This window comes from Colletotrichum jinshuiense, chromosome 2, assembly GCF_051148585.1.
Source record: "Colletotrichum jinshuiense chromosome 2, complete sequence".
Classification (NCBI taxonomy): Eukaryota; Fungi; Ascomycota; class Sordariomycetes; order Glomerellales; family Glomerellaceae; genus Colletotrichum; species Colletotrichum jinshuiense.
This window is the reverse complement of record NC_139309.1, coordinates 5,175,170-5,202,370: the sequence shown is the minus strand read 5'-3', so window position 1 is coordinate 5,202,370 and position 27,201 is coordinate 5,175,170. Positions and strand designations below refer to the sequence as shown.

The following is a 27,201-nucleotide window of genomic DNA, read 5'->3' as shown; positions in this document are numbered from 1 at the left end:
GCTGATTGCCCCAAATCGTCCGGTCACTGAGCCGAATGCCAGGACGATTTCCCTGCCAGTGGGGACGGCTTCGCGCCGAGACGAGAGATATGTGGAAAGGGACTGTCAGGCCAAGCCTGAACCTGATGATATTTGACTACAAGTTTTTGAGGGTTGCCGAGGCGATAGTGGCGGGGTGCGGGTGCCAAGCTGTGCTTTGGGAAGTGGTTGTGTTTGTGTGTATTTGTTATAACAAAATTGCGAATGAGAGGATGAATGCAAACGACGTTCCCCCACTCATCTTTCAGATGGGACGACGAGCAGCAATGAGCGGCAATGATAAGATGGAGAGGAGGAGGGGGGAGAGAGGGGAGGGAGGAGGACTGGGAGGGACTGGAAGCAGATGATGACGGAATCGGTGGAGGATGGACGACGACGGGAGCAAGCAAGCAGTACTGTACTCTGTAATTTTTTTGTTCTTTTTTTCTTCCTTTCTCTGCAATAAGCTGACTACTCTCTCTGTAGGTATTCGTACGGCCCTTGGACGGCTTTCGCAGCGCGTCCTGGCGGGATTGTGGGAGCAGCTCCTGGTGCGGGTGTGGGTTTGAACAGGAGACGGCGGAGAAATTTCAGAAGCAACGCCAGACAGCACAGCCACGCTTGGCACCACCAGTCGCTTCCCATTGGGCACCGTTAACTTCACCCCTTGACTGAAACCTGTTCGTTACTGGCTAGTCGGCTGAATGACGTTTGGAAGAGAGGGAGGCAGAGGCACTGTTCCCAAAAAGCTTTCCCAGGTTGCTCTGCACTAGTGAAGCAGCTGGGCAGATCCAGTCCGATGCAGTCATGGCAGGGTAATTACCGCCAGACTGCCTGCAGTGTGCTTGCTGTTGGTCCTCGTCCTCGTCCTCCATTCGTCATGGCAATCGGGAGGCAGCCCATGCAGCCAAAACTATCAGGCCCTCCTCGCACCTCGCTCTCTCATTCCACCTCTTGTGAGTCCAATGTCTGTTTCGTCCTGTTCTTTTTGGGTACTACCACAGCATCCGTCCCACGTTCCCGCACATTCTCCATATTAGCCTGACAGGAGAAGGGGGCTGTGCTCACATCTTGTCCTACCGCCCTCCCAATTACTGGAACACTGCTTTTGTTGAACACATCGCTCGCTGCCGTTGCTACTTTCGCAACCACAAGACATAGCTTCCTTTGCTTCGCATAGTTCGCCTCACCCTCTCATCCGACGCTGAGACTGCCAATTGGCATTGCGTTCGCACACCACTGCTCCAAACGGACAGTCAAGACACAGTTCAACCCGACTCGTCCCCCGCGTCAAGTCAAGTCGCGCGCGCCGTGCACCGTCGCCGACGCCCATCCTTCCGCGCAAAGCAATCCACCTGGACAGCTTCCGATACACATCCCTCTCTCTGCACGGAGTACTTGGGATCTTGGCGCCCAACGTGCTCTTCTATTACTCTGCGCCCATTGGATCACACCGTCATTGTGACCGACCATCCATTACCCCACTCTCTCATTGCCGTCGGGCGGCGCAGGCACAGGGCATCCAGCATTCTCATCCCGTCCGTCGTGAACATCGGAGCTAGCTGGGTCTCCCGGCGATATCTATCTCAGTAGACAGAGGTGCGAAGTATTAGTCGCTCGACACGTACGCACAGAGTACGCGATGGCGTGTAAGTACCCTCCCTACTTGCCTTACCCCAAGGTGCCCTGTCCTTCCACTTCTTCCACTTCCCACTCTACATTTGATTGCTAGTGCAGCCCCAGCACGCCCCATTGCACTTTCTTCTCCCCCCCTCCCCATGTCCAGAGCTGCATCTCCCAGGTCACCTTGAACTTGGCACTGCAGTCTTAGCTGCTATTACTTTTCCCGCCGTCAAGTCATTCGCCTTTTTCCTTCTCCTTCCAAGCCACACCCAGCATCATCGCAACCCACCACTACCCTTTTTCTTCCATTCTGCCTTTTCCCACCCACCTCGGAAGATCAAGGCGCACTATTATCTGGTCGCCTTATCCCACGGATCGTCACTCTCTTGCCTTTTCTTTCACTTTTTTTGTTTCTTACTCGCTGGACGCCTTACCCAAATCCCACCTGCCTGCCTACCTACCTACCTACCTACCTACCCATCACGAGACGTGCATAGGACATAAAGAGCTTCCTTTTATAGTGGTCAGCGCTCTGGCTAATATGAAGGTGCGATGTCCGACGATTCAGACAACCAACATTTCCGCGGTCAGGTCCGCTCTTGGGGCACCGCAAACAAGCCCAACGGTAGCCGACAAGGCAATGTAAACGAAAACTCGCCTCTTCTTGCAAATGGTAACAACTCGGCCAATAACGAGAACAACCACGTCACCAACGGCGACCATGGCGGCAACAAAACTCTCCAGTTCCTCTTCAACTCGACGCATACTCCAGGCATCCACAGCCCCAACGTTGCGGTCAGGTATTCGTCGCAGGCCTGGCATGTCACCAAGGTCTCGGTCCTGAGCAGTAAGTTGCGCCCGCGCCCGCGCCCGTATGAGCGGTACAATTGCTGCGCCCAGCTCACTAACACAATGGCTAGACTATGTCAACTTCCTTCTTGTCATGGTGCCCATTGGCATCGTCGCTGGAGAACTCGGATGGAGCCCGACTGTTGTGTTTACCATCAACTTTTTCGCCATTATCCCACTTGCCGCTGTCTTGTCGTTTGCGACCGAACAAATCTCGATGAAGCTGGGCGAGGCCCTTGGAGGACTGCTTAACGCCACCTTTGGAAATGCCGTCGAGCTGATTGTCAGTATTGTCGCTCTCAAGGAAGGCCAGATTGAGGTTGTCCAGTCGTCCATGCTGGGCTCGATTCTCTCGAACCTGCTCCTCGTTATGGGCATGTGCTTCTTCTTTGGTGGCATTGTCAACATGCGCGATAGAGTCACTGGCCAGGGTATGGAACAGAGCTTCGCCTCTGCTACTGCTCAAACTACTTGCTCGTTGATGACTCTATCCTCAGCGTCGCTTGTCATCCCTGCTACTGTAAGTATTCTTAGTGCGCTTATTTACATCCACCCATTGGCTAACGATCTGGTGCAGCTCTACTCTGTGCTTGACAAGGCCGACAGTGCCGAGAAAGAGCACAGCATTCTGGTGCTCTCCCGCGGCACTGCTATTATCCTCCTGCTGCTCTACGTAATGTACCTGTGGTTCCAGCTGCGCACTCACCCGAACCTTTTCGATGCCGAGATCCAGCACCACCACGAAGAGGAGACCGAGGAGCCCATTATGGGCCCCATCGCCGCCGCCGTCGTGCTTGTTGTCACCACCGTCTTGGTTGCCATTTGCGCCGATTATCTCGTCGCAAGCATCGACCCCCTTGTTGAAAGCGCACACATTAGCAAGAACTTCATCGGTCTTATCCTCATTCCCATCGTCGGCAACGCGGCCGAGCACGTCACGGCTGTGGTTGTGGCTGTCCGAAACAAGATGGACCTTGCCATGGGCGTTGCTATTGGTTCCAGCATCCAGATTGCCCTTCTCGTAACCCCTTTCCTTGTCATTCTTGGATGGGCTGTTCTCGACAAGCCCATGACTCTTCACTTTGAGACTTTTGAGACTGTTGCCTTTGCATTCTCTGTGCTTGTTGTTACGTACACTGTGCAGGACGGCAAGTCCAATTATCTTGAGGGAGCCATGCTGCTCGGCCTCTACATTATCATTGCATTGGCCTTTTACGTCAGCCCTAGCGACGCTTTGGACAGGGTCCTGTCTGTCGTTCAGGGTTGAGTTCCGGAAGTACTGAGAGCATCACAAAAGTTGTCCACCAAAGTAGTGGCGCCGTTGGCTACCCTGCTCGATGCTAGCAAACTGTTACGCCCGCCAGACGCACAAAAACGCGTCTTGGCGTTTGGTGTTTGGTACGAAAACAATCGCGTCGAACCTACGGCGAATCTGATCGACAAACCAAACCGCTCTTTCTATGGGGACACTAGCACCCTCCGTGTGCAGTTTCCTTGTGTATTTATGTCTCAATTGTATTATACTTCCTTTGGGTAGGTTTCTTTTTCTTTTTTTCGGCGAGGCAGGATTCCAGGTTCCTTTGCGAAACGGAGAAATTGGTTGGAGCAAAAGGCACAGACAAAAAAATCACTTGTTCGCAGGGTTCGCGGTTCCTTGTATTTTTCACGGTGAAGAAGAATCCAAAGTATTGTCTGAACAATGAAATATGCGGGCTTGATTTTGCCGTTGGCGCCTTTGATATCGCGCCGGATACCGTCATAAGATATCTATCTATAGCAGTGTAAAAGTAAAAGTATTCAACATGCAATATTTTGGGTCCTCTACAATGTTGGCCTCGACATGGGCGCAATAATACCCTGCTTCTTGAGGATGCGCGGCTTCGTCGCCTCCTGGAACGACTCTTTGGTGACCCATTCGGGCCCCAGGGGCAGACGCAGCGAGCGCTCGTACTGGGCCCTGGACTCGAAGGGGTGAGGGAGCTGAGATGCGAGGTATTTGTCGTTCTAGAAAGAAGAGTCTTATTAGCAACGGTTACTTTACCATCATAATCGATGGGGGAAACCGGAGTTGATGGATGGATGGGACTGACCTTCTTAACCCGCTTCTCGCTGATGATGACCTTGTCAAGCTTGGCGTCCTTGCGGTCCGCCTTCTTGATACCCTCAACCTTTGTCACGAAGCGGCCCTGCTGGCGCTTCTTCTCCCTGCTGCTCACGCCGTCGCCGACCCAGCCGCCCCATCCGGGGAGGGTGTTGTCGACGATCTTGTCGTCGTCCTCGGCCTCGATGTCGGCCTTTTCGCGGGCAAAGTCGACGACCACGTCGTCGCCGGCAAATGCCTTGTCCATTTGCGCGATGTCGCGGATCGCGAGGGGGAGGTGGATGTCGGCGCCCGAGTCGGAGTCGACATCTTCGTCGGCTCCCGTGCCTCCCGGCGCCGCTGCCGACGAGGAAGAGGATTTGGCGGAGGAGCGGGACTTGGGTTTCGGGGCGGAGGCGGTCATGGCCTGGGTGTTGTCCAGGTCCGCGACGCGGGGCCCGCCGGCGGCGGCAGAGGATTTGGAGGACTTCTTGCGCGGGCCCGAGGACCAGGCCGAGCCCGTTTTTGAGGCCTCCGCGGTGATGGAGTAGCCGGTGTTGACGACGCTGTTGTCAGGGCCGTCGTCGGCCTCGTCTGTCGCGGCCGACGCGGACTTCTTCTGCTTCCTGGAGAGGGCGGGCGGCGCGATGGCGGGGGCCGCGGCGCTGCCGTACTTTTTGCGGCCAACCTCTGTGGCCTCCTCTTCCGAGTCGCCGTCCTCAGCACCCGAGTCGAGGTCCCGGCGGATCTGGGCGATGAGCTCATCGTTGGCCTTCTTCTGGGCCGCCTCGGCCTTTTGCATGAACTTCATCTTCATCAGGCCCGAGGCCGGGCCGTCGTCCTCCTCCTGCTCCAGGCGCTTGAGCTGCCTGAGCAGCGCGCGCTCTTCGCCGCCCTCCTCGGACCCGTCGCTGTCGTCCTCAGACGCCTCCTCATCCGAGTTGCCCGCGCGGCCCTCCTTGCGCTTGCGAAGCTCGTCCTCGCGGCGGGCCATGTCGTGCAGGCCGGCGCGGTAGTCGTCGTCCCAGACGGCGCGCTTGTTGGAGGCGCCCAGCTTCGCCCACTTGGAGTCCCTGTGCCGGGCGCCGACGCGCTCGAGGGCCCTCGCGCGGTCCTGGGCATCGCGCTCGGCCTCGGAGTCGATCTCGCCGTTCTCGGCCATGGCCTCGTGCAGCTTCTTGTCCTCGCGCTCCTTCTCCTTGCGGTGGACGCGGTGGTACGCCTTGCTCTTGATCTTCTTGATGCGCTTCGCCCGCTTCTCCTCGCGCGAGTTGAGCTCGCGCTCCCGCCGGCGCTGGTTGACGAGGTCCTTGAGCGCCTCCTTGGACATGCCCTCCTCCTCCTCAGCCTTTTTCATCTTGTTCTCCTCCTGCTTGTTTAACGCGAGGCCGCTCTGCTGCATGATGTTGAGGATGGTCTGCTCGAGCTCCGAGGTGGAGTTCTTGGCCGTGATGGCCTGCAGCTCGCGGTTGTCGAGGCCCTCGTCGGCGGCGTTCTGCGGCAGCGGGAACATGAGGTGCTCCGCGCGGCGGTTGTGCTTGACCGTCTCCTGCCAGCGGCCGAGCGTCTCGTTGGCCTTGTCGTACGCCGCGGCGCGCTGCAGCTTGTCCTGCTGCCGGCGCGACAGCGGCACCTCGAGCTTCTTGCCGGCGCCGGGGCGGGTCTCCTTCTCCTCCTTGGCCATGAGCTTGACCGACTTGCGCATCTGCGCATCCTTGACGCCCGAGAGGCCGAGGTCCTTGAGGCTGAGCTTTTGCTTCTGCTTGGTGGGCGCGGCGTCCTCGTCGCCCTCGCCGCCGAAGCCGGCGATGAACTTCTGGAGCTCGCCGAGCTTCGAGGGGTCCGCTTCCTGCTCGTCTTCGTCCTCGTCGTCGGACGACGGCGGGCTCGAGGCCTCGTCTTCCGAGTCCGACTCCTCGGAGCCCTCTTCCTGGTCGGCCATGGACTCGTCCGACTCGTACTCGTCCAGGGCTTGCGCCAGGTCTATCGCGTCCTCTCCCAGCGAGTCGTCCGAGTCTTCGTCTTCCTCTTCGTCGTCGGAGTCGTCCTGCAGTCTCGTCAATAAAGCTGGGGAAGAAAACGGTTGCAAAGCCGGCCGCAGCCACGCACCTTTTTGCCCTTGGCAGCCTTCTTGCCTCCGAAAGAATATCCTTGGAAATCCTCCTGGTCGCTCTCGCCAAACGCCTCGTCACTGTCGAGCTCCGAGTCCTCGTCCTCGTTGACGCCGTAGTGCCACTCGTTGCCCTCGCTGTCGCTCCCGTACTCCGAATCGTCGCCGTCGCCGCCGCCGGAGGAGGGCTTCGCCCTCTTGCGCCGGGGCTGCTCATCGTCGTCGTCATCTTCGTCCTCGTCCTCGTCCTCGTCGTCGCCGGCGCGGCTGTGCTTCTTGCCGGCATCTGGTGGCGGCGCCTCGATCTCACGAAACCGCGGCGTCTTCTTCTCCTTGGTCGGGTACTGCTCCGAGGCGATGGTGAAGGCGTCGAGCGCCTTGGCCTGAGCCTTTGACTTTGACTTGCGGAAGGTTTTCGCGGCCGGCTTCGAGGAGAGCAGCGGTCGCCCGTGTGATTGTCTTCCGGCCATCTTGTCGGCGGGTTGTGAGGAAGCGGTGGTGGCTGGGATTGTGTGTGCCTTCAGGAACTACACGACGTCTTATTCCGCCGTGGGAGGCTCGCATGCACGCACACACCATCCAAAGCATGGGCAACTTTTTCTGATTCTGCCGTGGTGGGCGTGAAGGCGGTGAACAATAATTTTTGTAGTGGGGCATGCGATCCCTGTCCTGTCCTGTCCAGTGTGTGCTCCCGCACGCTCGTTCCGCCGCCCACCGGCGTCCAGGGGACCTTGAGATGGAGCGAGTGGTCCCACTTTCCACTGTGTGAGCCGAGGGGAGCCCGGAGCTTACCAGGTAGGGAAGGCCGACCACTCGGCTGCTCTGGATTTCCCATCGCGCCAAATAAATTATTCTTAAACCCAAGCCCCCGGGGCAAACATCGCACGACCACCACCAGCGCCTGCGTCGCAAACCTTCACAACCACCCAACATGGCGTCTTTCGCACCGGGCCTGCGAAGGCTGGCCCTCAGGGCGTCGCCCTCACTATTCGTATGCCGCCAATGCCAGCGCCAGCAGCCGCAATGGCGCTCGTCCCCGTCCCGCATCATCGACATCGTACGATCCCAGCAGCACCAGCAGACCCGAAGCTTCAACCAGACCAAAGCGCCGCTGAGCTTCAGCAGCAACGCCGTCGCCGGCAAGGAGTCCCCGATTGCCGAGCAGGCCGCTTCCGCGGCCAAGGAGGCGGTCAAGAAGAGCGCGTGGCCGGAGACGAATTCGAAATCGGTGGGATACTGGCTTATTGGCAGCGCTGTTAGCGTCTTTGGCATTGTTGTCTGGGGTGGCCTCACGAGGTTGACTGAATCTGGGTATGTTTAATTGCATTGCGGTGCTGAATTCCCCGTGGGGAAGTTGTTGCTAATCGCCACTGTAGCTTGAGCATCACTGAATGGCGTCCCGTAACCGGCTCCCTCCCCCCTCGCAACCAGGAAGACTGGGAATCCGAGTTTGAAAAGTACCGTGCATCCCCCGAGTTCAAGCTGCTCAACCCGCACATGGACCTGGATGAGTTCAAGAAGATCTACTTCATGGAGTGGTCCCACCGCCTCTGGGGCCGCTTCATCGGAATGTCATTTGTCTTGCCCACGCTCTACTTCATCGCCCGCCGCCGCGTCACCCCCAAGATGGCCGTCAACCTTCTTGGTATCTCCGCCCTGATCGGTTTCCAAGGCCTCATCGGCTGGTGGATGGTCAAGTCAGGCCTCAAGGACGACCTCTTCGCCCCCGGTTCCCACCCGCGCGTGTCCCAGTACCGTCTCACGGCTCACCTTGGCGCGGCCTTCGTCTGCTACTCCTGGATGCTCCTCTCGGCCCTCACCGTCTTCCGCACCCGCCGTCTGGTGGCCGACCCCGTCGCCGCCTCCAAGGTCCTGTCAGCGCTGCAGAACCCGGCCATCAAGACCTTCCGCCGCCTCTCATTCGGCCTTGTCGCCCTCGTCTTCACCACCGCCATGTCCGGCGCCCTCGTCGCCGGCCTCGACGCCGGTCTTATCTACAACGAGTTCCCCTACATGGGCTTGGGCCTGACCCCGCCGTCCAAGGAGCTCTGGAGCGAGTTCTACTCCCGCAAGGAGGACAGGTCCGACCTCTGGTGGCGCAACATGCTCGAGAACCCGAGCACTGTCCAGCTTGACCACCGCATCCTTGCCATGACCACTCTCTGCTCCATCCTCTCCCTTTTCGCCTACTCTCGCACCGGCCGCGTCGCCGCCGCGCTCCCCAAGAACGTGAAGAAGGGCGTCTTGGGCACCGTCCACCTGGTTCTGATGCAGGCCGCGCTGGGCATCAGCACCCTGATCTACATCGTCCCCGTGCCCCTGGCCGCGGCCCACCAGGCCGGCGCACTGGCGCTGCTTACCGGCGCGTTGGTGCTTGGCCACCGCCTGCGCGTGCCCAAGTCCACGCTCGCCATGATTCAGAAGCGGATCAAGGCCGTCAAGCCTCAATAAGCGAGCCGATTTCTGATGTTGCAGTTCCAATTGGTTAACTGCATTCTGGCAGCGAAAAAAAAAACCCCATTTGCATTTTGGCACATGACATAACCAGTAGATATGTATAACACTGTAGCAACAAACATGCACCATCGGAACGGACACGCCACGCTTTGGAGTGGTCTTTTATGTATCGTCCATCCCATTTTGATTTTTTTGTTTAATAGAAGCTCAACTCTAGACTATGGATTGTCTGCCGGATATCATTGGTGGCACCTTTGCGTGCTCTCGCGAGTAGACAATCAAACAAGCTAACTCGTCTCTTGACATGCACATCCAACTGCCTGGTGAACTCTCTATTTGTGGGCTGTGATATTACGTTAGTCGAGGTGTAAAAGTTAGCCAGGGGTCGCCCGAAAGAACTTACCAATTCCCTCCTCGGGAACGGGCTTGACGCCAACAACCTCGGCGGCAGAGGCCTTCTTCTCCGCCTGCTTCTCCTCCTTCATGAAGGGGAAGGCAAGAACCTCACGGATGCTGTAGCTGTCCGTCAAGAACATGACCATTCTGTCGATACCCATGCCCCATCCTCCGGTGGGAGGCAGGCCGTACTCGAGGGACATGCAGAAGTTCTCGTCAATGAGCTGGGCCTCGTCGTCACCCTGGTCCTTCTGGCGGGCCTGCTCCTCGAAGCGCAGTCTCTGGTCAAAGGGGTCGTTCAACTCGGTGTAGGCGTTGACAATCTCCTTCTTGCACACGAAAGCCTCGAAGCGCTCGCAGAGACCGGGGATGTCTCTGTGGTACTTGGCCAGGGGGCTCATGACCTGCGGGTGGCCGAAGATGAAGGAGGGGTTGACGCACTGCTCCTCAATGTACTCGCCGACGAGCTTGTCGATCATGCGGGCGTTGGTCAGGGGCGGCGAGCAGTCGAGCTTCATCTTCTTGAGGACCTTCTGGAGGAACTCGTTGGTCTCGGCGGTGTGCAGCTGGTCCGCGGGAGGGAACTTCTCGCCGGTGGCCTTCTCCAGCTCCGGGATCATCTCGAAGCGCTTCCAGGGCTTCTCCCAGTTGACCTCGTACTCCTCGCCGTGCTGAGTGTGGAACTTGGTCTTGTAGCCGCCGGTGACGTGCTTGACAAGACCACTGACCAGCTCCTCGGTCAAGTCCATGATGTCCTACGCGGTTGTGAGCGATGTCGTTCAAGATACGACTCTCCAAGGACTTACGTAGACATCAGCGAAGGCTTGGTAGAACTCGCAAGTGGTGAACTAGAATCAAGTTAGAAACCAGCGCCCTTTCGTTTCAATCAATTGAGGCTATGCCAGCATTCGAGACGAACCTCGGGGTTGTGGGTAAGATCAATGCCCTCGTCTGATGAGTCATACAGTCAGTGAGATGCTACGATGATCAGATGTACGAAAACTCACTTCTGAACTGGCGGCCAAGCTCGTAGACACGGCTATACTGTGTAAGCAAATATCCAAGAGAAGTTGGTTCCGTGGGTAATTACTGAAGTCCACCGACAACGAGCCTAGAAAGTACGTTAGTAAGTGAGGCACTCATAATCAACAAGTCGAGGGCGACGTACTCCTTGAGGTAGAGCTCGGGAGCTATTCTCATGAACATGGTCATGTCGAGATCGTTGTGGTGAGTGACGAAGGGCGCCGCAGTGGCACCGCCGGCAATAGGTCCCATCATGGGCGTCTCGACTTCGATGAAATCCTTCGCAGAGTTAGCACTTGGATATGGCGTTCATTGCACTCGGGTGCTAACTGACTCTGTCGTCGAAGAATCGTCTGATGTAGGTGACAATCTTGGATCTGGCGATGAGGATTTGACGGCTCTTGTCGTTCATAATAAGATCGAGGTAACGCTATGGTATATGTTAGTTCGTTTGTGTCTTTTTCGGGCAGTGACGCATTCGAACCTTGCGGTGGCGCTCCTCGTGGTCCTTGAAGCCGTAGTATTCGTCGGGGAGGGTGTGCAGACAGGGGGTCAGAAGAACGAACTCCGTCGCAAAGATGGAGAGTTCACCCTCCTCACCCTTCTCGATCTTGGACTTGGGTGCTGTCCTGTAGATCCATAATCAGTGTTGTGCTCCTAGCTGCGATAGTCACGCCAAACGTACCTTCCAGGGTATCCGATGATACCAACAATGTCACCTATGCCCGGTCAGTCCACATACCATTTCTAACTGTGGAACTCAATGCTTGCCTCGGCGAAGGTGCAAGTGCTGGTCCTCAAATGAAGGGGTTCCCTCAGCGACCTCCTGCGCCTGGGCCATAACCTGGACCTTGACGCCCTCAGCGCGGATATCGTAGAAGAAGAGCTTGTTGCCAGAGGCACGCTTGTTGTAGATACGAGCGCCGACACGGACAACCTTGGCCTTGTCATGCTCGCCAGACTTGAGGTGACCGAAGTCCTTGACGAAGTTGCGCAAGTCGTAGTCGGCTGTATCGATATCAGTATAGCCGCTCAGGGGTCACGGTGTTCGCAGATCTCACTGTGGAACTTGTGGGGGTACGGGTTGGGAGACTTGGTCTCGCGCAGCCTGTTCCATCGTGTCAGCTGGGGCGCCCTCGAAGCGATATCATGGACACCACGCACTTGTTGATGGCGCGAGATCGGTTCTCGAAGTATTGGCTAGGGTCCAGGTTCTTCTCGTCGGCCTCAGCGTTGCCCTTCTTGGCACCGGCGGCGGGCTTGGGAGGGGCGGCAGCGGCCTTCTTGGCCTTCTCGGCCTCCCTCTGGCGGGCCTTCTGGCGCTTCTTCAGCTCCGTCTTGGAGACCATCTCGCCGGTGACATCGTCCTTCAGCAGCTTGGCGGTCTCTTCGACCTTGAGGTCCTTGACCTGCTCGGTGGGGGGTTCGGGAGCGCTTGAATCGGCCATGATTGCGGTTTGCTGTACACAGAAACTTGTCAATGGGCAAGTTTGTGGGGGTTGGGTTGTGAAGAGCGCCAAATTTTCGACTTACCAAAATTCCTGCGTCTCGCGATCGAGTTTTACCGGTCAAATTTATTTAACGCTGGGACGAGGGGCAAGTGCATTGGCTGCAGCGGGGTTGTACATTGACTCAAAGCATTTGCCCTGACTCACCGCCTCAATGGAGGGGCAGTGACTCAAGGATGCGTGGGGGAGGGGTTACAGTGTACTGTCTCGGCTTTGGCCAACACCGTGTCTTCGCACGGCTGTCCCCGAGCCTCCAACTCAACTCAGGACGTCCCAATTGCAACTTCCACCAAGCTAAGTTGTCAACCTCTACTGCACTCGATACTTCCAGGGACTAATTGCGCGTGACCTAACTAATCCAAATTCTTTTCCTATCAGCTCTAGTCCCGACTGAGAGCTTTCGTCTTCCCTTCCCAAAAGACCTGTTGAATAGGACATTCGCTGAAGTAAGGTGCTTTCATTCAAGGTTACTTAACCGAATCATTCTTGGTATCGATTTCTCCGCATGCACCATTCCAGCGCAGCTTATGTATCAACCGGGTTTAGAGGAAAGTAGCTGTCTTGGGTTGCCAACAAATATACTGCCTGCGAGTTGGCATAGCAGGCCAACAACTTCAGGTTAACTTAATCTATTAGTCGACTTTCTATTTCATTAGATGCTATTTCTCTCTCTGAAGTCAAATATGTAATGGTTCTGGCAAATGTACGGATTTTTTACAGATACTCTAACGCCAAAGAGGCCAAACCATTGTCGGCTTGTCTGTTCTTGACTCATCTCTACTTCACCATACCAGCTACATGGATGCTTGTAGTCAAGTTCAGCTTCAGTATCTGGCAAAGAGGCTGTAGTTATACCCCATCTTGAAATTGTGCAACGACTAGTAGATCAATTAGATGGTTAGAATTGGGAACCACACGTTTGGAGTCCGTGACCATTGAATGATGCCTTTCATTTCATTGGCATTATCCGATCTCTCTACTTCTTCCCATTACTACTCTTTCATAGCCTCTGTAACATTGTGTTTCTCTCGACTTGTATTTTTATAACTTTTCGGCAGTTCCTTTGGTTCAAAAGCCTATTTTCGCGATGGTTCCTGCCTTGTGCTAAAACGTCACGAACAGATTCTTAGTCCAGAGCAATTATGCACTTGGCTCCTTCCATTTCAAGAATATGGCAAGACAATAGCAACATAGCTCTGCAAACTGCTATCCAATTCACCTCAAATGAAGCCCAGCCTTCCTCCAACTTAGAAACACTCCTTTACCATCATAGAAAGGCAAAAATATCCGCTGCACTTCGAATTCAGTCCCGCAACTTACCAGCTCCTTCCATCGTCTAAAAAATCCACAGGGAAGATCAACTCCGTCAACACTGGACGACCAAATCTCTAGAAACCATGCCGAAAGCATCTTCCAAGGTCAAGCAGCCAATCTGCCCTGAGAAACCAGATGGTAGCGGACCTTCTGGAGTTATTGAGAAGAAAGACGCCACTGTTCGGGCTTTCAATCGAGTCTACAAGGGATTGTGTGTTTTCTTACCCCCCCCTCCAGAACATCGAGGCTAACGTGATTTAAAAGGGCCAGACTACTCCGAGTCCTCGCCAGATTCTTCTACTTTCTTAGCCAGCTGAATCAGAGCATTAACCTTGCGGCGTTGCCGCTTGATGATGAGATTGCCCCGGAGACCTGGAAAGAAGATCGCGAAGAGCTCAAGAAAATCATCATGCGCGTCTATGACGCCTCTGACGAGGTGCTTGAGATGGCGCTTCGTGCCGAGAATCACCTCACTACCGTACAGCATGAGGCCATGATGCAGGATATTCTTGTTATCCGCCGTATGACGCGCGATGCAATGCCACAGGAGTTGTACGACCATCTGGTCGGCAAGGGCAAAGCAGTCGCGAAAAGGAGCTAGCGGGACCGGGGAGAAGAAAGCGGCTATTGGGGTAGACGAAGGGAGGACAATACGAGAAGCGTTTCTTGAAGAACACTTCTTTGTCATCAGTCAGGCAAAAAAACCCAGTGGAAGAATAGCGACGGAGTTGTTCTAACAGGCCCATCGTATTTCCCTCAAGATAAGGAAGACTCGTCGGTAAACGACTCTAATACTACCAATCATACTTCTTCATAATCTCCTGCAGCCGATCTAGGGGCAGTGCCTCGACCGTTCGTCCACAGAAACCCGTCAAAGTTTCGGCCGAAGACAGTGCGTTGTAGATACTCTCCTCTGTCGCATCAGCTGCCGCCTCGAATAGCCCGTTTATGCTGGTGTTGTCCGTGACCTCGATCTTCAACGCCCTCGCCTTGAAGGGATCCACGGTATTGGCCTTGTTCAGCGTCTTCACGGGAATATGGTTGGCCGTAGAGAAGGCTAAAAAGATGTCGCCAGAAGGGTTGTGACCATAGCCGCCAACCCTTGACAACCCGACAGTCGCCCTCTTGGCAAGTCTCTGACATTGATCCGGTGTCAACGGTGCGTCAGTGGCGATAATGATGATGATAGACCCGTCCTTCTTAGCTTTGTGTGCGGCAAGTTCAGCTTGCGCCTCGGCCCTCTCCTTCTCGAGGATACGGCCGACAGGAACTCCACCGATGCGCAAGTGCGACCCTTTGCCGTAGTTGGCCTGCACAAGTGTGGCGACGGTGTAGTTCTTCTTGTTCCCGTCGCTGTCGAGTCCTTCGACGATACGACTGCTGGAGCCCGTTCCACCCTTGAAGTAATGGCAGGTCATGGCCGTGCCACCACCAGTGTTGCCCTCGGGCACCGGTTCGTCGGTAACCGAGTTGATTCCATGGACAATGTCCGAAGATTTGACGGCCAACTTGGACACGTCGTTCAGGAATCCGTCATAAGTTTCACCGACGACTGGCAGCAAGAACCAATCTATTTCGCCCCTTTCGTTCGAGTAGTGCTTGATAGCGTACTCGTAAATGCCGCGGTATGCATCGCCAACCGAGAAGGAGTTGGTCAGCACAATGGGGCTAGCAAGAAGACCGGTCTCCTCAATCCAATGGGATCCCGTCAACTCTCCGGAGCCGTTAAAACGAAAGATGCCGGCGTAGCAGGCGTCCTTGAACCATTCTTTGTGAGGGAGGATAACTGTCACGCCGGTGTTGACACCGTCATCTCTGTGGAAACTTTGCGTGGAGGCCAGAACGCCGGGAACGTCGGTGATTGAATTTTTGGGACCCGCAGGCCATGTTCCTAGATGGAGGTTTGGAAGAATGTCGCGGATGCGGCCGCGAGGAGTCGATTGAGAGGCCATGGTGTTGGCGTTGGCTCACAGGACTTTGAGATAAATGTCGATGTATAGTTGATGGCTAGGCTCAACTCAATCATTTGGTTCTGAGCCCCAAACGAGTTGCGCAGCCATCCTTTATCATTGCGAAGTATGGCTTTCAGTTTCACGTCTCATTGCATCCCTGTAAAGCCAAATCGGGTGGATATTTTCGATGAAGGATTGCGTTGTACCCACCATTGACTCACGCCGCATCACAGTGACGGGATGTGAACATAGGCCATTGGCCAATTGCGACGACAATGGGTATGAACAATGTCGCTGGTGAGCTCTGCGTAGTTTTAGCTCCCTCGGCCTACTTCATTAGGAAGGTGGGTTCGTAAATGTTCCGCTACAAGAGAGAGCATAAGGTAGGTACTTTGGTTGTTTTCGTCAGCGGGGTGACGCGGGCTCGAAGAACGCGTGGGTGGATTTCTCATCATATTACGCTGATAGATTCGTCTTCATCAGAAAGCACAGGGGGGTGCAAAAACAATGTCAGTTCGGCCATCTAGACCCTTCGTTTCTTGTGATGGTGCGTTGATATAATTTATAGAGTGATGTTCCGTGGGAGGCGAGCAGGTACATATACCTCGGCAAACGGACCCCACACAGATCTCGGCCGGGAAGTGGAGTCGCAATGCGGGGAAGCTGCTCCAAGCCCCGGGGAAGTCGACCATCATTACCAAGACGACTAGGTAGTCTGAGGGAGCTTTGTGCGGAGGAGGTGCAGGAGGTGAACCCCGACATCGCTCCTCACCTCGCATTGCTGCTTCATCATACATCCTCCTGCCATCTCACATTTCACGTTCAGTAGATCGGCCTGTCGGATTTGATCTCATAGCATATCTGGTACATATCAAAGGAACAAAGTCAATCACAAACACATTCCTTCTACGCCCATCATGACGCCCTCGCTCCGGGTTCTTCCCAACGTAAGTCTCATCAGTCCCAAACACGGATTCCTCACTCACGATGAACCCAGGCCGCAACCCGCGCCGTCTCCCTTCTGCGAACAATCCAGGCTCACCCTCCATCATGCCCGTGCCACACCAACCCCGGCCACCACCACAACCATAACCCGTTGAACTTCACCCCGCGGCCCCTGCGAACAAGCAGCAGACGTGGCTTTGCTACCCCGGTAGACGGCCCCCAGAAGGAGTACGCCTTCGAGATGGCCGCCTCGTCTATCCGCTTCGGCCCCGGGTCCACCCAGGAGGTCGGCATGGACTTCGCAAACATGGGCGCCAAGCGCGTCGCCGTCGTCACCGACCCAGTCGTCGACGGCCTCTTCGCCATGCAGCAGGTCCGCGAGGCCCTCGACCGCGAGGGCATCAACTACAAGGTCTACAACCAGACCCGAGTCGAGCCCAAGGACAGCAGCATCCGCGAGGCGATCGATTGGGCCCGCCCTTTCGCGCCGGACGCCTACCTCGCCGTCGGTGGCGGCTCCGTCATCGACACCGCCAAGCTGATGAACCTGTACTCGTGCTACCCCGACGCCCCCTTCCTCGACTTCGTCAACGCGCCCCTCGGCAACGGCCGCCCCGTGGACAAGCCCTTGAAGCCGCTGATCGCGGTCCCCACCACCGCGGGGACCGGCTCCGAGACCACGGGCACCGCCATCTTCGACCTGGTCTCCAAGCGCGCCAAGACGGGCGTCGCGCACCGCAACCTCAAGCCCACGCTTGGAATCTGCGACCCGCTCAACACCCGCACCATGCCCTCCGCTGTGAAGGCCGCCTCGGGTCTCGACGTGCTCTGCCACTCGCTCGAGTCCTGGACCGCGATCCCCTACCACGAGCGCGTGCCCCGGCCCAAGAACCCCATCCTCAGGCCGGCGTACCAGGGCGCCAACCCCATCAGCGACGTCTTCTCCTTCCACGCGTTGAGGGCCACGGTGAAGTACCTCCCCCGCGCAGTCCGGGACCCCGATGACTACGAGGCGCAGAGCGAGATGCTCCTTGCCGCGACGCTCGCCGGCGTTGGGTTCGGTAACGCGGGCGTCCATCTCTGCCATGGTATGTCCCCCTCCTCTTCATTCTCAAAACGTACAACTGTTCCATACTTGCTTACTGACACGGCAAAAACACAGGCATGTCCTACCCCATCTCGGGCCAGAACCCGGGCTACCAGCACGCGGGCTACAAGGTGGACTACCCGATCATCCCGCACGGCGTCTCCGTCGCCGTCACCGCCCCGGCCGTCTTCCGCTTCACCGGCGCCTCCAACCCGGAGCGCCACCTCGCCGCCGCCGAGGTCTTCGGCGTCGACATCTCCCGCGTGCGCAAGGAGGACGCCGGGCGGGTCCTGGCCGACGCCCTGACAAAGTTCCTCGCGGACCTCGGCGACCAGCCCGCCGGCATCAAGGAGCTCGGCTTCGGCACGCAGCACCTCGACGACCTCGTCGAGGGCACGATCCCGCAGGCCAGGGTGCTGATGCTCGCGCCCGGGCTGGAGACGGAGCTGCAGAAGGAGAGGGAGCAGCTGAGGGGCCTGTTCGAGGAGGCCATGGTGCACTCGTAATGTTTTGATGAATGAATGGGTCGAAGACGACGACAACGACGATGAAGGCGTATGACGAACAAAGATGATATGGGGCGCGGGATCTACGAAAAAGAACGTACTCATGATCAGGAATTGGATAGCACAATGGGCAACTACAGCATTTCCAGGAAGATAAAAAGCCACTCATCGAGACTTGATTATGGCGTATGTTCACGTTTCACTAGGGGGTCACGGAGTGAACTTGGTTCTAGATTGGCAGAAAGTGCTCATATTCAAATATACTGGCTAATAAACCAAGGGGAACTTTTTTGTTGACAGGCACGCCGAGCCGTGAATCTACTATGTACAACAACAAACACAACAATCTCGAGCTGTGATGCCAAAAAGATGACAAAAAAAAAAAAGGTATGAAACTCCCAAAGTACGTACACGCTATATAGGCTGGAACGGAGCAGTCTAGTACACCTCGAGGACGTAGCGGCCGTCCTCCTTGAGCTTCTCGATCTCGTTGCGCGGGTTGACCTTCTTGCCGCTCATGCGGGCCTCGGTGGAGATGGCCTCCATCAGCACGTCGGTGACGTCGGGCACGGGCCAGGTGGGGCCGCAGAGGTAGAAGCTGCCCTCGTCGCGGATGTAGGACTGCACGACGTCGCGCATGGACTCGCGCATGCGGTCCTGGATGTAGATCTTCTGGGGCTGGTCGCGGGAGAAGGCGGCGCCGAGGTGGGTGATGACGCCGGCGTCGACGTAGGCCTCCCACTCCTCGCCGTACAGGTACTCCTCGCGCTGGTGGCGGGAGCCGAGGTACAGGAGGATGGAGCCGATCTCCTCGCCGCGGGACTTCTGCAGGGCGCGGTACTGCACGAAGGCGCGGAAGGGGGCGAGGCCGGTACCGAGGCCGGCCATGATGAGGGGCGCCTTGGACGAGGTCGGGAGCTTCATGACGGAGGGCTTGACGGAGACGGTGACCTGGGCGCCGACGGGGAGGGCCGAGAGGTAGCGGGTGGCGTGGCCGAAGCGGGTGCGGCCGCGGGGGTCGACCCAGTCGACGACGACGATCATGAGGGCGACGGAGTTGGGGGTCACGGCCTGGGCGGAGGCGATGGAGTACTCGCGGCGCTTGAGCGGGGAGATGATGCGGACGAGGTCGTGGATGGCCGGGCGGGCCGAGGGGAACTCCTGCAGGATGTCGACGTAGGTGACGAAGTCGACCTCGGAGCGCTTCTTGAAGTCCACGGCGCCCTCCTGGCCGCCGAGGCCGGCGAGGATGGCCTTCTCCTTCTCGTCGGTCGCGAACTCGGCGAGCGCCTCGTAGAAGCGCTTGGGCGGCTTGCCGAGCACGTCGATGTTCTGCTTGAGGGACTGGTACACGGTACGGGTCTCGAAGGCGGCGGGGTCCTCGCGGGCGGGCACCTGGACGAGGGCCTCGGGAGCAAGGCCGTACCAGGAGATGAACTCGCGGACCTGCTCGTCGTCGTTCTCGGCGTGGATGCCGAGGGCCTCGCCGATGTTGTAGGTGAGGCCAGAGTCGCCGAGGTCGAACTCGATGTGGAAGATGTTGCGGTCGTACGTGCCGGGGGTAAGGCGGCGGTTCTCCATGACGGTGACGGTGTGGGTCTTGACGGGCAGCTCCGGGCGCAGGGAGGTCTGCGTGCCGTAGGCCTCCTTGAAGGCCAGGCCCTTGGCGGCGGCCTGCCAGTCGACGAGCTTGGACTCCTCCTCGACCTCCTCCTTGTCGAAGCCGACGAAGCTGTTGGGCTTGATGGTGGCGGGGAGGGGGCTGACGACGACGTCCTCGGGGAGCTCGGCCCAGGCGGCCTGGGACTCGATCTTGTGCAGGGACTCCTTGAGGGCGTCGAGGGTCTCGGCGAGGGTGACGGGGAAGCCCTCGGCGAAGGAGACCTTGGCCACGTCCTCGGCGGAGATGTCGGGGCGGGCGATCTGAAGGAAGGCGAACTCCAAGAGCACCTTGGCGGCCTGGGGGTCCTTCTCGAAGGCCGCAGACTGGGCGGCGTTGAGGACGTAGAGCTCGACGGCCTTGTCCTGGATCTGCTTGCGCACGACGGGGGAGAGGCGCTTCTCGAGGTCCTCCGCCTTGAAGTTGGGGAGGTTCAGGAGGAGCTTGCCACCAGCCCTGACGCTCTTGACGATGTCGAGGTCCTTGAGCAGCTTCTCCTCGCCGACAGCGACCACGTCAGCCTCCTCAACGGCGTACGGCGCCTCGATGGCCTTCTTGGAGCTGCGGATGTCCGTGCGGACGATACCACCCTGGAGCAGGTTGTCGAACGACTCGTGGACGTACACGTTGCTGGTGGACTCGCGAGAGAGCAGGTGGCTGACGACGGCGGGGGAGTCGACGGCGACAGAGTTGTCGACGTCCCAGAAGGTGTACTGGTGGGCCTGGACCAGAGCAGGGAAAGGCTTGGAATCGGCCTCGGCATTCTGGAGCTTGCCGAAGATGTCGGCGACGCTCTGGGGGGTCAGGGCCTCCGAGGCGGAGTACTTAACGTCGGAGACGGCGGGGTCCTGGCGCCACTTTCCAGAGAAGGAAACTGAGGTCAGGACGTCAGTGTAGAGGGCCGACTGCAGAGAGGCGTCGTTGACGGCCAGCTCGTCCTTGACCTGGCCAAGGACAGCAATGGTCCTGGCAGACGAGGGGATGGTGGACAGGAAGGCCTCCTCAACGAAGGGGCGGTAGACGCGGACGTTGATGGCGCCGACCTTGACGCCGTCGGCGGCCAGGCGGCTGACGACCTGCTTGGCCAGCTGGGTCTCGGCGCTGCCGAAGACGACGAGGACGGCCTCGGCGGCCTCGTGTCCGTGGTACTCGAACAGGTCATAGGCGGTGCCGAGCTCGTTGTTGAACAGCTTGAGCAGCTCAACGACCTTGCCGGCGTCGTCGAGTCTCTTGTTCAGAGACTGGACCTCGCTCGAGATCTTCTTGTAAGTCTCGGCGACGCCCTTCTTGTTCAGGGCGTCCGAGGCCTTGAGGGTCTTCTTGGCGAGCTTGACGCCGTCCTCAACGCCCAGGTTGGGGGTGAGGGCGGTCATGAGGGTGGCCAGGAGGGCAGTGTGCTGGCTCTCGTGGTCCTCGGTGGGGTCGAGGTGCTTGTTGAAGACCTCGAGGAGGTCGGCAACCTTGGAGGAGATGGCGGCTCTCTCGCTGACACCGGTGGACTCGGAGGTGATGTTGTTGTACAGGTCGGCGATGCCGCTCTGGCTGAGGGCATCGACGACGCGGGAGGTCTCGCGGGCGAGTCTGACGCCGTCGTAGATGTGAAGAGTGGGCATCAGGGCGGCCATGAGGGTGGCGAAGAGGGCCATGTGCTGGGTCTCGTACGCGCTGGAGCTGGCAACCAGGCCGAGTCCGAGGTCCTCGGCGGCCCGCAGAGCGGCGTCGTAGTCGGAGACGAGGCCGTTGGCGGCATCGTAGTCGAGAGCGGCGACGTGGGCGACGAAGGGGGAGGCAACTCCGTACAGCAGGCTCAGCTGGTCGAGGGCGCCGCGCAGGTTCTTCAAGCTCAGACTAGGAGCAAGCAGGGTCTGGGGCAGGTGCCTCTTGGCCAGGTCGAAGTCGGGGCTGAAGATGTAACCCAAAGCCAGGGCGCCGGCGCCGGTCCTGGTCTGCAGCTCGACAATGTCGGTGGTCTCGCCGTGGATGTTGCGCTCCTTGGCCTCGGCCCAGGCCTTTGCGGCGATGTCGAGGTCGAATGTCGGCGCCGAGTAGGAGAAGATCTTGTCGGACAGCAGGAAGGCGACCTGCTGGACGAGCAGCTGGGCGGTCACATAGGTAGGTCCGGAGATGGAGGAGAGGGCCACGGGTTGGCCGAAGGGGAGGGTAGAGGAGACCTTCTTTTGAGGGGCGGAAGGAGTCGGCACCTTGGCGTCGAGCACGGCGGCAGAGCCGGTGCTCTCCTGCTGCTTAAACTGCATCTTGGGAGGTTGTCGAGACAGGAAGTTGGGAATAAGTACAGCAAAGAGGATGCGATTAAAGAGAGCCCAGAATATACGGTGGACCAGAAGGATGAGTCTCACCACTCGCAAAAGAATGGTCGCTACTGGAACAATTGATACACCCAAGAGCAAGCAAACTCACTTGCGTCAACCTGAACGAGAGCAGAAGAGAAGCTTCTTCGTTCTAGAGGTTGTGGGAGAGAGGACAAAAAAAAGAGAAAGGTGAGAGTGATGAAGTGTCGCCTCAAAGAACTCCGAACAGGATCCGAGCATATAAAAAAAATTCCCAAGAGAACAAGGGGACCCTTCTAGCCGGACTTACCTTAGCACTCCTGCCACCGGGAACCGAAGCGCGACCAGAAAGAGACGGATCATTTGTAAAGCAACAGGGGGACCTTGGGAGCCAAGCAAATGGCTGCGCAGTTCGTGCCGTGGCCGTTTGGTTCATCAGTCTTCCCTCTCTCACTTCCCTCCATGTTCGCGTGCGAAACTCGGCGTTTGGAAATTGTCGAAAGCTTGGAGAATTGCGGCTAGGGGACAATTGCGCCATCGCGCGCCAATGACAGTCCGGGGGCCAGCTGCGGCGGCCCCACATTGCACCATTTCGCATCCACTCGAGGTCCCTCAACCGGTGCATCTGGATTACCAAACCCGCGCCTGGGCCTCAATTGCGTGCTCGACACAACAAAGCTCCGGAAATGCACGCCTCTTTTTCGCGGCCTTCGCCCCAGATTTTTGGCACCTGCTCGGTGGCAATCTCGTCCGGAGTCATGGGCTCCCCAGGCTCTCGGTCTCCCGGTCCGGCTCTCGGGCGCGGTATCCGCTCGGTGACGGCATCGGCTTCCGCTCCCATCATGCCCTTCGACTCGACCGCCGCAACCACCTCGCTCGCCCAATCGCCTCTTGCCCAGGCAATGACGCGATGGGATTTTTGCAATTGATGGGCTGGATTGTCCAATTTGCCTGTGACCGGGTAGACTCGAATGAGTGATGATTTTCCTGTACTAGTAAAACAAACCCACATCCTCATTGGGTTCGATATGGACTAAGATGCCTGCGTTCCTGTGACTACATGTAGCAACGGGTCTCTCTCCGTCTCCTTCGGCCGGAGTATCCATGGCTCTCGACCCAATTGCATCTTGTACGCAAAAACAAGGGTATCATTAATTACTCCACGACTCCATCTTCATCGCCGGAAACCTAAGTCTAGTCACCTTAATCAGTGTTGCCGGGAACCATTGCTGTTTGGCCAGTCGTTGGTATATAGTCATGGTATACAAGATAAACTTTACGACTAAAAGCGATCAACCGAGTCTATGCCCCCAGTCCCTTGAATATATGAGAAGAATGTACAACAAGTACCACGTACACTTCACAAATCAGAGTTCATTTCATGTTCAAGTTTTCTTATTCTTGTCCTACTAGTTTACAGTTATATCCTAACATTACACAGCAATGGGTATTGCCAATCACTCGATCTTCCTCGCCCGGAACCCAAGCCATGGCACCTTGCTTCGCAGGGCCAGAGAGCTCAAAACCACGCTGATGCTGCTGAGCGCCATTGCCAAACTAGCCCAGACGGGGTCCAGCCGCACGTGTTGTCCATTAATCTCAATCGGGTATAAACAACCGGCCGCGATGGGGATGGCGAGGATGTTGTAAATGACAGCCCACCCAAAGTTCACCTTGATACGTCTGAACACAGTCTGGCTGAGGTCGAGCAGAGTCACCACTGCACGTAGGTCGCTCGTGACGAGCACGAAGTCAGCGCTGGAGATGGCAACGTCGCTGCCGCTGCCAATGGCAATACCGACATCTGCCTTGGTCAAGGCAGGGGAGTCGTTGATGCCGTCGCCCACCATGGCGACCATGGCCCGGTTCTTCGAATGCTCGCCGGACCTGCCGACGCGTGCCTTGAGCACCGTTTGGAGATACGTGATCTTGTCCGCTTTTTCCCAGGGTAGAACCTCGGCCAGGACGTTCTCGGGGTCGATGCCCACAAGCCATGCAACGGCCTTGGCAGTAACGACGTTGTCGCCGGACAGCATCCAAACGCGGGTTCCACGCTCCTGGAGAGCCCGAATAATGCGGACTGCCTCCGGTCGAATGGGGTCTGAGATGGAGAGCGCCACTACGAGCGTCCATGGCACGTCGGGCTTGGCCGTTGTCGGTCTGGTGGCCACCAAAGCAACTGATTTGGCCTCACTCTTCCATTTCTGAAGCTGAGATGACACACCCTCCGCGAAGTGAACAGCGTGATCTCGCATCAAGGACTCGTTGCCGACAATCATGTCAAACGAGTCTTCGGGCTTTTCTCCGGGGTTCGTCGCCTTCATGCCTTTGCCAGGGAGCTCCTGAAGGCTGTCGACGTTGACCCAGGCCTCGGTCTCTGCTGTGCAGTAAGACACAATGGCCTTGGCCACTGGGTGGCTGCTGTTCTCCTCGATCGCCCGCAAGGTAGCAAGCACCATGCTGGGTTCCAGGCTGGTACTTTTCTTGTCAAGGTACATCTTGGAGTCGGTGACCTTGGGCTCGCCGCCAACAGTCAATGTGCCGGTCTTGTCGAAAACGACCACATCGACATTGCTGGCTTTCTCGAACGCCTCTCCGCCTCCCTTGGCAAGGATGCCATGCTTCGCCGCGAGGCCACCTCCGACGAAGATTGCCGTCGGGGCTGCCAATGCCAGTCCGCAAGGGCAAGCAACAACAAACACTGCGATGGCGAATTGCAGAGCAAAGGCGACCCAGCCACTACCGGTATCAAGATATTGCCCAGGGATCGCGCCGGCATATCCGAGTATCATCCAAGTGAGCCAAGTGATAACCGCAATAAGAGTGATGATGGGGACGAAATATGCCGTCAGCACGTCCGCCACGCGTTCCATTGGCGCCCTCTTTGTCTGACCTTCTCGGACGATGGAGACGATGCGGTCCAACATGGACGCCCCTGCAGCGCCTGTAATTCGCACTTGAATGGCAGCGTCCTTGTTGACTGTTCCGGCGTGGACCTCATCGCCCGGCACCTTCTTGATGAGACGAGATTCGCCGGTCAGGCTGGACTCGTCAAAACTGCTCTCGCCTTGTACCACAATTCCATCTGCCGCGGGAGAGGCACCATGAGGTACTCGGATGATGTCGCCATACTCGAGCATGTCAACGCCGACAACCGAGTCGGTGGTCTTTCCAAGCGAGTCTTTATTGACGAGAATGGCCGTGGTGGGTCGCAGCTTGCCCAGCATCTCAACCGCATCGCCCGTCTTTGACTTGCTGTACGATTCGATCAGGCGTCCAAGGAGTAGGAAGAGCGTCAGGAAGACGACCGAGTCGAAGTAGAAGTGTGTGTCGTCAACCATTTCGGGCTTGTTGATCGCAGCAGAGATCATCTGGCTGATGGACGAGACATAGGCAATGGTCGTGCCAAGGGACATTAGCATGTTCATGCTTCCAAACTTGTAGAATCTTCGTAGAATGGGCGTCTTGCTTCCAGGACGCCACAAGTTTCTAATCTCCTTCACTGCTCTGATGTGGAAAACGTCGGCTCCGAAGAAGTACACTGGTGTGGACAAGATGAACAGGGCAATCTGAGCTCGGTTGAGTCCTGAAGTCCACGGCTTCATCAGATAGTGCTTGCCATGATTTGTGTCGGAGACCAGACTCATGTAGACGATGCCGATGACGAAAGTCGGAATGGTGACGATGAAGGTCAAGTATACCCGCCTGAGAAGGTGCTGCTGATGTTTTTGCGTGATGAGCTTGGACCGCTCCTCGAGACTGGGTGGGTGGTAAATGGATGCTTTGAATGCTGGATCCGCAGCATCAATGGCGGACAGAATTTGTCGGATTGTGAAGGACGGCGCGTCAGGAGTGTACTTGACGGTGATTAATGGCCTCTCGTGGCTGGGTTGTGAGATGACCTTGACTCGATGCGTGAATGAAGTGAGGGAATGCGATACTCGGCTGGGGCAGTGTTGGCAATACAGACCCTGGATAGAAATTTGAACCGTTCGCTGGTGCTCGCCCTTGCCCTCAGACTTGACTCTCGTAACGCTGTCCAGGGTCGCGTCGTAGCCCATGTCTTCGATGGACTGTGCAATCTCGTCTTGCTTGCCCTCCACGGTGAAGTCGACCGTGGCACTGTTGGTGACCAGATTGACGGACACGTTGGAGATCCAGTCCCGCTTGTTCAGTTGTTCGGTAATGGCATTGGCGCAGGAAGCGCATGTCATGCCTCCAATGGCCAAGGCAGCCCTCCATTTCTGACCCTCACTGTCGTCTGGACCGGCATCATCGTTCTCCTCGTGCTCCACGAGGTTGTCGAGGTGGGCGTCATACCCCATGTCCTCGATGGCCTCGGCGATCTTGTCAGCATTGGCCTTGCCTGTGAAATCAACGGTTGCGCTATTGGTGACGAGGTTGACAGTGGCATTGTCGATCCAGTCCTGCTTGTTCAGCTCCTCGCGAATGGCGTTGACGCAGGACGCACAGGTCATCCCCCCGATAGAAAGGGTTGCCCTCCATTTCGATGCCATTTCAGTCACTGCGTCGAGGCCATTGCTCTTGCTAGCAGGGCTCCTCCGACCGCTGTGTCCGCTTGAACTTGATGAAACGCCCAGACCGTCGCCGTGGGAGTAGTCTCCTGAATCACGGCACTGCTTGCAGTTGAGAAGATGGGCCTCCCGCTGCGCCGACGGTGAATCTGTGGACCATTTTGGCGCGAATGAGAGCAGTCCATCAAGGGCACCGTCGTTGAGGGTGACGTCGCTCACCCTCGAGTCGGCTTGGTCCTGGGTGATGGCCTCCAGGTCATCAGTGTCGGTGGCAGCCGTGGTAGTGACACCGCATATGTCGAACCCGGCATCTTGTAGTGACTTGGCCATACACCGGATGGTGATATCGGGGGTTGGTGTGTGTCTGTGTTCAATGGTGACCACCGAGGTGACAACGTTTGGTGATACCCAGATGACATCGTGTCTGCACGAGTCTTGGAGGGCCTGCTGGATTGATGAAACACATGATGGACAGTGAAGATTGGCGAGGAGGAATGAGGTGGTGATGCGGGGATTCCTTCCGTCGTCCATGGTCTGTTGGCTTGTCAGCTGTTGTTCTTGATTTTGTTGTTGGGATTCCGTGTCTGAAACAATACGAATGGCCAGGGCAGGCGGTGCACAGGGATGAATGAGGCCCAGCTGGAGGAACCGGGAATGTTGCAAGGGAGATATCGGGTCGAGCTTACCAAGATAGTTGAGGTGTGTTGAGAGGGAGAAATAGAACGAATGGGTTGAAGTTTGAAATGGAAGCAGGTCAAGTTTTCGGAGAAAGCAAGCAGTTCTCGCCGGCTTGTCTTCCCCAGAATCTTCCTCCTACAAAATACACAAGAAAGGCACTAGGGTTGAAGGT

General features: G+C 57.2%; 9 protein-coding genes across 9 annotated transcripts; 4 read left to right on the top strand and 5 right to left on the bottom strand.

The window, feature by feature from the left end:
* Nucleotides 1-1,660: 1,660 nt before the first annotated feature.
* EsH8_II_001356 (Sodium/calcium exchanger protein-domain-containing protein) lies at nt 1,661-3,757 on the top strand (the record flags this gene model as incomplete). Its single annotated transcript, XM_083264654.1, has 4 exons — nt 1,661-1,667; nt 2,210-2,488; nt 2,562-3,010; nt 3,068-3,757. 4 exons carry the CDS (start codon nt 1,661-1,663, stop codon nt 3,755-3,757), a joined length of 1,425 nt encoding a protein of 474 aa, XP_083121976.1.
* Nucleotides 3,758-4,311: 554 nt separating this feature from the next.
* Nucleotides 4,312-7,150, bottom strand: EsH8_II_001355 (Utp14 protein-domain-containing protein; the record flags this gene model as incomplete). The annotated part of the gene is made up of 3 exons (XM_083264653.1): nt 4,312-4,494; nt 4,581-6,617; nt 6,680-7,150. The coding sequence occupies 3 exons, from the start codon at nt 7,148-7,150 to the stop codon at nt 4,312-4,314; spliced, it is 2,691 nt and encodes an 896-aa protein (XP_083121975.1).
* A 461-nt stretch (nt 7,151-7,611) lies between these two features.
* On the top strand, nt 7,612-9,131 carry EsH8_II_001354 (cytochrome oxidase assembly protein-domain-containing protein; the record flags this gene model as incomplete). The annotated part of the gene is made up of 2 exons (XM_083264652.1): nt 7,612-7,991; nt 8,057-9,131. 2 exons carry the CDS (start codon nt 7,612-7,614, stop codon nt 9,129-9,131), a joined length of 1,455 nt encoding a protein of 484 aa, XP_083121974.1.
* Nucleotides 9,132-9,469: 338 nt separating this feature from the next.
* Nucleotides 9,470-12,004, bottom strand: EsH8_II_001353 (lysine--tRNA ligase KRS1; the record flags this gene model as incomplete). The annotated part of the gene is made up of 13 exons (XM_083264651.1): nt 9,470-9,480; nt 9,541-10,288; nt 10,340-10,381; nt 10,453-10,484; nt 10,541-10,572; nt 10,624-10,644; nt 10,702-10,835; nt 10,891-10,986; nt 11,041-11,185; nt 11,242-11,275; nt 11,328-11,564; nt 11,618-11,664; nt 11,721-12,004. 13 exons carry the CDS (start codon nt 12,002-12,004, stop codon nt 9,470-9,472), a joined length of 1,863 nt encoding a protein of 620 aa, XP_083121973.1.
* A 1,457-nt stretch (nt 12,005-13,461) lies between these two features.
* On the top strand, nt 13,462-13,979 carry EsH8_II_001352 (uncharacterized protein; the record flags this gene model as incomplete). The annotated part of the gene is made up of 2 exons (XM_083264650.1): nt 13,462-13,589; nt 13,643-13,979. 2 exons carry the CDS (start codon nt 13,462-13,464, stop codon nt 13,977-13,979), a joined length of 465 nt encoding a protein of 154 aa, XP_083121972.1.
* Nucleotides 13,980-14,172: 193 nt separating this feature from the next.
* On the bottom strand, nt 14,173-15,330 carry EsH8_II_001351 (P1 family peptidase; the record flags this gene model as incomplete). The annotated part of the gene is made up of 1 exon (XM_083264649.1): nt 14,173-15,330. The coding sequence occupies one exon, from the start codon at nt 15,328-15,330 to the stop codon at nt 14,173-14,175; it is 1,158 nt and encodes a 385-aa protein (XP_083121971.1).
* A 917-nt stretch (nt 15,331-16,247) lies between these two features.
* On the top strand, nt 16,248-17,868 carry EsH8_II_001350 (hydroxyacid-oxoacid transhydrogenase; the record flags this gene model as incomplete). The annotated part of the gene is made up of 3 exons (XM_083264648.1): nt 16,248-16,277; nt 16,328-17,363; nt 17,438-17,868. The coding sequence occupies 3 exons, from the start codon at nt 16,248-16,250 to the stop codon at nt 17,866-17,868; spliced, it is 1,497 nt and encodes a 498-aa protein (XP_083121970.1).
* A 438-nt stretch (nt 17,869-18,306) lies between these two features.
* On the bottom strand, nt 18,307-21,783 carry EsH8_II_001349 (sulfite reductase subunit alpha; the record flags this gene model as incomplete). Its single annotated transcript, XM_083264647.1, has 1 exon — nt 18,307-21,783. The coding sequence occupies one exon, from the start codon at nt 21,781-21,783 to the stop codon at nt 18,307-18,309; it is 3,477 nt and encodes a 1,158-aa protein (XP_083121969.1).
* Nucleotides 21,784-23,273: 1,490 nt separating this feature from the next.
* On the bottom strand, nt 23,274-26,882 carry EsH8_II_001348 (E1-E2 ATPase-domain-containing protein; the record flags this gene model as incomplete). The annotated part of the gene is made up of 1 exon (XM_083264646.1): nt 23,274-26,882. One exon carries the CDS (start codon nt 26,880-26,882, stop codon nt 23,274-23,276), a length of 3,609 nt encoding a protein of 1,202 aa, XP_083121968.1.
* Between the last annotated feature and the right edge of the window lie 319 nt (nt 26,883-27,201).